We start from the raw sequence: 7,534 nt of genomic DNA, 5'->3' as shown, positions 1-7,534 counted from the left end.
TTGTCACGGGTCAAGAGCCAGGCGGGAAGCTCTTCAGAGCATTGCTCAAGAGTGGAGGAGGCCCGGGAGGCCCGGGGTGGTGGAAAGGGGATCACCCTGGCTGCCCCCATGGCCCTGCCTCAGTTTCCCTCCCGCAGCCCGGAGAGATGGGACCAGGTGTGGAGGCTTGAGAGCGCCCCGGCTGGAGGAAGCCACAAGTCCAGGCCAAGGGGGGTTAGGGCACAGGGGCAAAGGGCAGGAACAGCCATCAGCAGGCACAGAGGAGTGGGGGGAATTGGGGGGCGGGGGGCAGGAGCATCCCTGCTGGGAAGAGGTGGGATCAAAGCACCTGGAGGCCGGCCTGCTGGGCAGGGCACACTGGAGGGGCTCTCCAGGGCTAAGGCAAACACTGAGGTCACTGCTGCTCTCACAGAGCCCTGCCCCCACCCCCGCCCCCAGCTATAAGAGCTCCTGCCGGAGCCGGGCGCCCAGGCTGTGAAGGGGTCATGGCCAAGTTACACCTGCTGTGGTGGCTGCTGTTGCTGCCGACACTCTGCGGCCCATGCGCCGGTGAGTCCCCCAGCCTCCCTCTCCCGGCCGCTCCACCACTCATGGCACTGACCCCTGCCAGGCATTCCCCCAAGCCACACGGTGCTCATTTCAAGACAGAGGCCGCAGGGCTTGTCCAAAGTCACACGACTCGGGGGACTCGACCCCAGAGCTGCCTGACTCCCACGCGTTTAATGGCCGTACCCTCCCCGCGGAATTGGGTTTAGAGGTTGGGTGACATCCAGATGCCAGGTGCGTAGCCTGGATCCTGACAAAGTTTGCTCTGGCCCCAAGCTGCAGCTGTCTGGACCACCTCAACCCTGGCCTGCACCCAGGGCCCCGAGTTCTGGTGCCAAAGCCTGGAGCGAGCATTGCGATGCGGAGCCCTGGGGCACTGCCTGCGTGAAGTCTGGGGACACGCGGGAGCTGTGAGTACCCCTGAGTACGCGTGGCCACCGGGGGGTCCGGGATGAAGAATGCCGGGTGGGCTTGGGACAAGCCTGAGGGGACTGGAGCCCCCTCGGGGGATGGGATGGATGGAATGGAGCAAGATGAGATGGGATGGGATCGAATGAAATGGATAAAGTGGCTGGGATGAATGGAATGGGTTGGGACGGGATGGGACAGGATGACACAGGGAGGATAAAGTAAGGTGGACGGGGTGGGATGGCAGGCAGTGATCTGAGCCTGGGAGTGCCCTGCCAGCCTCTGCCGGAGAGATCCTCCCCTCCGTAGCCGGCAGCGTGCCGCTACTCAGGTGTCCCCCACTCTGGGGCTCCCTCCCCAGGATGACCTGTGCCAAGAGTGTGAGGACATCGTCCACATCCTCACCAAGATGACCAAGGAGGCCATTTTCCAGGTGATGAGGCCCAGACCCCAGGCCCAAGAGATGGAGGGCAGAGCGGGGAAGGGGTGAGACCCTGCAGGGGCCATTTCGAGCCCGATGGGGTGGCCTGGGTCTGCCTGGCCAGGGGCGGGCCTTGGCACTGAGCCAGGAGCATCGCCCGAGACGGCCCTGGCTGAGGGGAAGGGACCCTGCATGTGCCCAGTTTCTCAGTTCCTTGGCCCTCCTGAACGCCGGTGCTCTGGGGAGGGAGGATTGGACCACCCTGGCGGGCAGGACTCAGAGAGGCCAGGCTGACGGCCGCGCTCCGACCACCCAGGACATAATGCGGGAGTTCCTGGAGCAGGAGTGTGACGACCTCCCCTTGAAGCTGCTGGTGCCCCAATGCCACCATGTGCTGGACGTCTACTTCCCCCTGGTCATCGACTACTTCCAGAGCCAGATCGTGAGGGCCAGAAGCTCACCTCCCGCCTGCCTCCCCAGGCAGACCCATCACGCCCAGAGTTACCCACACACAGCGCTCTAGCCGGTCTCACACACACACACACACACACACACACACACACACACACACACACACCCTGTCCCCTGGGACCCTTGAGCTGGGCACCCGATCAGAGCCCACCTTCCCAGGTGTACACGGTGGGTCTAATGCTCACACACACTCCCACACTCACACACATTCCCAGATGCGTGGCCTAACGTCCCCGCATGACCCCATATTTGCCGTTTGTCCCCCACATAGAACTCCAGCCCTACACACACACACTGCACCCCCTAGCCTGCTCCCCCACTTCCAGTGACCTGGTCCCTGAGCTGGGGGCAGCCTTAGGGGTGGGCTCCCTCCCTGACCCTAACACCCCCACCTGCACTGTGCCCTAGAACCCGAAAGGCATCTGTGAGCACCTGGGCCTGTGCAAACTGGGGAAACCAGGGCCAGAGTCAGAGTCTGGGATGCCGGGCCCTCTGCTGGACAAGCTGGTCCTCCCCATGCTCCCTGGGGCCCTCCAGGCCAGGCCTGGGCCTCACACACAGGTGAGTGAGGCCCCCACAGCCAGCGGGTTGGGGATCCAGAAGGCCAGGGCCCTGCCAGGTCCATGAGCGCTTGGGGAGGAGGCGGGGAGGCCAAGCCTGGAGGACAGTCCTCCCTGCGGCTAGCCCAACCTCCACCTGATTCTCTCCCCAGGACCTCTCCGAGCAGCGATTTCCCATCCCTCTCCCCTTCTGCTGGCTCTGCCGGACTCTGATCAAGCGTGTCCAGGCTGTGATTCCCAAGGTGAGGCGTCCAGGGCCGCACGGAGCTCACAAGGGTCCCTGGCAGCTCTGCCCCCTCCCCCAACTCACGCTCCTGTAGGGCCCAGCTGGCGGCCCAAAGTCAGGAGGGCACTACTGGGGCATTGCCCCTGCCCAGGGGACCCCCAAAGCTCAGACTCAGGCCTGCTGGTGTGGGCCTGGCATTCTGGATCCCCAACCCGCTGGCTGTGGGGGCAAACACGAAGCCCCCATGACACACCGGGCCCTGTGCCAGGCACCAAAGCACAAGACCGGACAAGCCCAGCCCTGCCCTCCATCGCTCAGCACGTGTTGGAGAAGGGTCCAGCTGTCTCTGGGAAAGCTGCTTTCTTTTCTCCAGAGGAGGATTTCCACAGCTGGACTCGCCACCCCTGCCCGCCTGCAACTTGGCGTCTTACCACCCTGTGGTGGCCAGCGCCAGAGGATCCCACCAGCCCAGGGCTACCCTGTCCCGAAACGGGGCCCCAGACGGGATGCCGCCCGCCATCTGGTCACTGAGGTCTCACAGCGAGAGACAAGGTTACCACTGTCCCCAGGCTGGCGCAGTGGTGGGAGAGGTTCAGAGGGTGGTGAGTGCGGAGCAGAGGATTCAAGGCGGTGAGGGATTGCCAGTCGGGGTTGGGTTGGGAGGTCAGGACAAAGGTGTGAGGAGGTGATGGTCAAGCTGAGAGCGTGTTGAGGCCCTGGCGGGCAAAGGATGTCCCTTAAGAATGAGCTGGGCAAGCTTAAGGAGCTAGAACCAGAGTGCTGCAGGAGCAGCAGGGCCAAGATAGGTGGGAGGGGAGGCCAGGCCAGGCAGACCTTTCCAAGCCCAGTTAAGAAGCATCGAGTTGGCCAGACTCGGTGGCTCAGCCTGTCATCCCAGCACTTTGGGAGGCCAAGGAGAGTGGATTGCCTGAGCCCACGGGTTCGAGACCTGCCCGGGAAACTTGGAGAGACCTCATCTCTACAATAAATCAAAATTAGCCGGGCGTAGTGGCGCATACCTATAGTTCCAGCTACTTGGAAGGCTGAGGCGGGAGGATCACCAGATCCCAGCAGGTCGAGGCTGCAGTGGCCAGGAGTGTGCCACTGCACTCCCCTCTGGGCGACAGAGTAAAACTCCAACTCAAAAAAAAAAGAAGCAGCAGCATCGAGTTGAGGCCAGGCACAAAGGCTCACACATTAACCCTAGTACTTTGAGAGGCTGAGGCAAGAGGATTGCTTGAGCCCAGAAGCTCAAGGTCAGCCTAGGCTACATAGTGAGACCTCATCTCTACAAAAAAAAAACAAAAAACAAAAACTAAGCCGGGCTCGGTGGCTCAGCCTGTAACCCCGTGCCTTTGGGAGGCTGAGGTGAGTGGATTGCCTGAGCCCGCAGTTTCGAGACCCACCAGGGCAGCAAGACCTCATCTCTACAATAAATCAAAAAATCAGCCGGGTGTGGTAGCACATGCCTGTAATTCCGGCTACTTGGAAGGCTGAGGCGGAAGGATCGCCAGAGCCCAGTGGCTCGAGGCTGTGGTGGCCGGGAGCGGCCACTGCACTCCAGTCTGGATGACAGTGAGATTCCAACTCAAAAAAAAAAAAAAAAATTAGCCAGGCGTGGTGGCACGTGCCTGTAGTCCCAGCTACTTGGGAGGCTGAGACAAAAGGATCACCTGAGCCTAGGAATTTGAGACTGTGGTGAGCCATGGTCGTGTCACTGTACTCTAACCTGGGTGACAGACCCTGATTCAAAAAAAAAAAAGAAAAAGCATCAGGTTGTCTGGGCATGGTGGCTCATGCCTGTAATCCCAGCACCTTGTGAGGCCAAGGTAGGAGGATCCCTTGAGCCCAGGAGTTTGAGACCAGCCTGGGCGACATAGTGAGACCCCGTCTCTACAAAAAATACAAAGCTGCCAGGCACAGTGGCTCACGCCTGTAATCCCAGCACTTTGGGAGGCGGAGGCGAGAGGATTGCCTGAGCCCGGGGGTTTGAGACCAGCCTGGGCAACTTGGCAAGACCTCATCTCTACAATAAATCAAAAAATTAACCGGGCGTGGGGGCGCATACCTATCGTTCCAGCAACTTGGAAGGCTGAGGCAGAAGGATCCCCTGAGCCCAGCAGGTCGAGTCTGCCGTGGCCATGATCGTGCCACTGCACTCCAGCCTGAGTGACAGAGTGAGACTCCCACTCAAAAAAAAAAATCCAAACTCAGCTGGTCATAGTGACTTGCACCTCTAGTCCTAGCTATTCAGGAGGCTGAGACAGAGAATCACTTAAGTCCAGAAGGTCGAGGCTGCCGCTCCAGCCTGGGCGACAGGGTAAGACCCATTGGCTTTAGGACACATTGGCTCTGGGAGGCAGGGATGGGCACTAACCTGCCTGTGGGAATACAGAGTGAGCCTGGGGTCAGGAGGGCCACGACGCAGCTCCGGGTCCCAGCTCTGGGCCAGGCTGCCCTGCGGCCTTGGGACACCCACGCCTCTGGGCTAGCTGCACCCCCTCAGCCAAGCCAAAGCCCTTGGAACCGGGCCTAGGTCCCCAAGGCCCTGTACTCAGTGATGCTGGGTGAGTCCCCCATGTCCCATGGACTCCCTGGTCCTCGGCGAGTGTTTCTGTAAGCAGCCTCACTCCCCCTCCTGCCCTGCTGCCTCCCTCTACGAAGTGCCCGGCCAGTGCCAGGCACAGAGCCGAGCCTTGCCGAGGGAAGGTCCCAAGCCAGCCTCTCTCCACCCCTGCCCCAGGGCGTGCTAGCCGTGGCCGTGGCCCAGGTGTGCCACGTGGTACCCCTGGTGGTGGGTGGCATCTGTCAGTGCCTGGCCGAGCGCTACACCGTCATCCTGCTGGACGTGCTGCTGGGCCGCGTGCTGCCCCAGATGGTCTGCGGCCTCGTCCTCCGGTGCTCCAGCGAGGACGGCCCTGGCCCAGGTGAGACCGCTGCCCCCTCCCCGACCCCTGCCCGCTCCCCTCCACCCCTTCCCTGGCCCTGCACGGCCCCCTCCTTGCCTCTCTGGCCCCCTGCCAAGCACCAGGGAGGACAGGAACCAAACACCTCTGCAGGGTTGTCTTCACCGATTTCCCTCTAGGTCTCACCGCTCCGGGGTCCCTGCCGGGAGAATGGCCGCTGCAAGATTCTGAATGCCACCTCTGCTTGTCTGTGATCGCCCAGGCAGGGAACAGCAGCAAGCTGGCAGAGCCACGGGCCATGCGTCAGGCCTGCCTTGGCTCCTGGCTGGACAGGGAAAAGGTGCGGAGTGGGCATGTGAGGGTTGCATGGTAGGGATCTGCTCCAGGTGGAAGGCTGAGCCCAGGAAAGCTTTGGGGCCAGAGACACACAGGTGGCCCGGCTGGAGCCCAGAGGGGCAGGCAGGGAGGACATGAGTCAGACAGCGTTGGGTCTGTAACTCAGGGCAAAACTTGCTAAGGGTCAGGAGCCTCCTCTGGACAGAGGGCTGTGGGGTACCGGGAGTAAGCAGCTCGCAGGCTGAGTAAGCGCCAGGCAAGTCCTTGTATCTGCCACCTACCAGGGCATGAGTAATGCCAGGGTCAGCGGGAGCCGGGAAAGGGCCTGGCCCTCTTCCCAGGATCTGGTCCCATTCCTGCCCCTGCCCACCTCCAGACAAGCCCCCTGCAGAAGGAGTGGGCCGGGTTGGAGGGTCCCAGGGCCCCCCCCCATCAGTATTCAGAGTGGAGAGTCCCTCTTCAAAGCACAGCCATGGCCTGAGGCTGGCGACCACTGCATTCCTGGTAGGCAGCTCTCTGCACACGTGGTCCTTCCTGCTCAGTGACCTCCAGGGCTGCCCCCGTTGCCTCAGGTCTCAAGGACAGGATCAACTTTCAGATTCCTTCTAGAACTGAAACCTAGGAGGCGGGGGCAATGGCAGCTAAGATTCTACCCCACTGCCCGAGTTTGAAGACCCTCCATCTCCAATGTCACCGGCTGTCCTGACAGAAGTCCTTCGTTTCAGCCAGTTCCAGCTCGGAGAGGATTTGACTCACTGAGCAGTCAGTGGGGGCTGACGGGGAAGTCAGGAGGGAGCCCTGGAGGGATCCAGAGAAGTGAAGAGGCCAGGACCTCAGGATGGGAGAGTCCCGCCAAGGGCCTGGGTCCCCCACTGCTGTGTCTCTCTTTCTTCAGTGCCAGCAATTTTTGGAGCAGCACACGCCCCAGCTGCTGACCCTGGTGTCCAAGGGCCTGGATGCCCACCCTGTCTGTCAGGTACACCCACGCCTCCCGTCGGCTCCAAGGCCTCTCTCAGCCCCCAGGGCCCCCGCCCTCTCAGTGCATGGCCCTCCAAGGCCTCACTCCCGCGGGTCCAGGGTGGCCCCAGGTGCGAGGGCCCGGGACTGAGAGGTGCCCCTCACTGCCTCCACGTAGAAAAGTCAGGAAAAGGCCCAACAGAATGGAAAAGGAGGAAACACATAGGGAGGGGTGACTGAGGAGCTTGGATCGGGGCCCATTAAGGAATGAGCTGCGTTCTCCCTGACTGGTCACGTATGTGTAGTGGGCACCAAGTAGGTGGTCGGGTTGAACGTGCCACCTCAGTCTCTAAACCCTGTGGTTTAGGGAGTCGTTCAAGTGGTCCCCAAGGTCACACCCAGAGCCCCCCGAGGCGTCAGGTGGTGTGAGAACTACCCCTTCCTGGAGGGGTGTCCACACCCCGCCCAGAGCTGGCACTGGGGGCAAGGGTGCTGAGGCCCCCGGCCCTAATACTGTTTCTGTGGCAGGCCCTAGGGGTGTGTGCAACCACGTCCAGCCCTCTCCAGTGTGTCCACGGCCCCCCCTTCTGACAAGAACTCAGCCATCCAGGTGAGCCCAGGCCCCCAGATGGGGGGGGACTGGGGAGGCCCTTCTGCTCCCCAGTAAGAAGAGGTGGCCGCCGGGCTCGGTGGCTCAGCCTGT

General features: G+C 61.8%; 1 protein-coding gene across 1 annotated transcript; it reads left to right on the top strand.

The window, feature by feature from the left end:
- The first annotated feature begins 485 nt into the window (after positions 1-485).
- On the top strand, positions 486-7,422 carry SFTPB (surfactant protein B). Its single transcript, XM_008048736.1, has 10 exons — positions 486-549; positions 823-956; positions 1,316-1,387; positions 1,692-1,817; positions 2,255-2,407; positions 2,559-2,648; positions 5,376-5,559; positions 5,718-5,878; positions 6,770-6,850; positions 7,360-7,422. Exons 1-10 carry the CDS (start codon positions 486-488, stop codon positions 7,420-7,422), a joined length of 1,128 nt encoding a protein of 375 aa, XP_008046927.1.
- Positions 7,423-7,534: the final 112 nt, after the last annotated feature.

This window comes from Carlito syrichta, unplaced genomic scaffold (genome assembly GCF_000164805.1).
Source record: "Carlito syrichta isolate Samal-C Ts95f unplaced genomic scaffold, Tarsius_syrichta-2.0.1 Scaffold126553, whole genome shotgun sequence".
Taxonomy (NCBI): Eukaryota; Metazoa; Chordata; class Mammalia; order Primates; family Tarsiidae; genus Carlito; species Carlito syrichta.
Note: the sequence above shows the minus strand (reverse complement) of the source record. Positions and strands in the feature narration are given on the sequence as shown.

Excerpts from the sequence above, each read along its gene's own strand:
- SFTPB (XM_008048736.1), top strand. The coding sequence starts at position 486 with ATGGCCAAGTTACACCTGCTGTGGTGGCTGCTGTTGCTGCCGACACTC. Across the intron at positions 550-822 it reads ACTCTGCGGCCCATGCGCCG|CTGCAGCTGTCTGGACCACC; the intron begins GTGAGTCCCCCA and ends TCTGGCCCCAAG. Across the intron at positions 1,388-1,691 it reads CCAAGGAGGCCATTTTCCAG|GACATAATGCGGGAGTTCCT; the intron begins GTGATGAGGCCC and ends CCGACCACCCAG.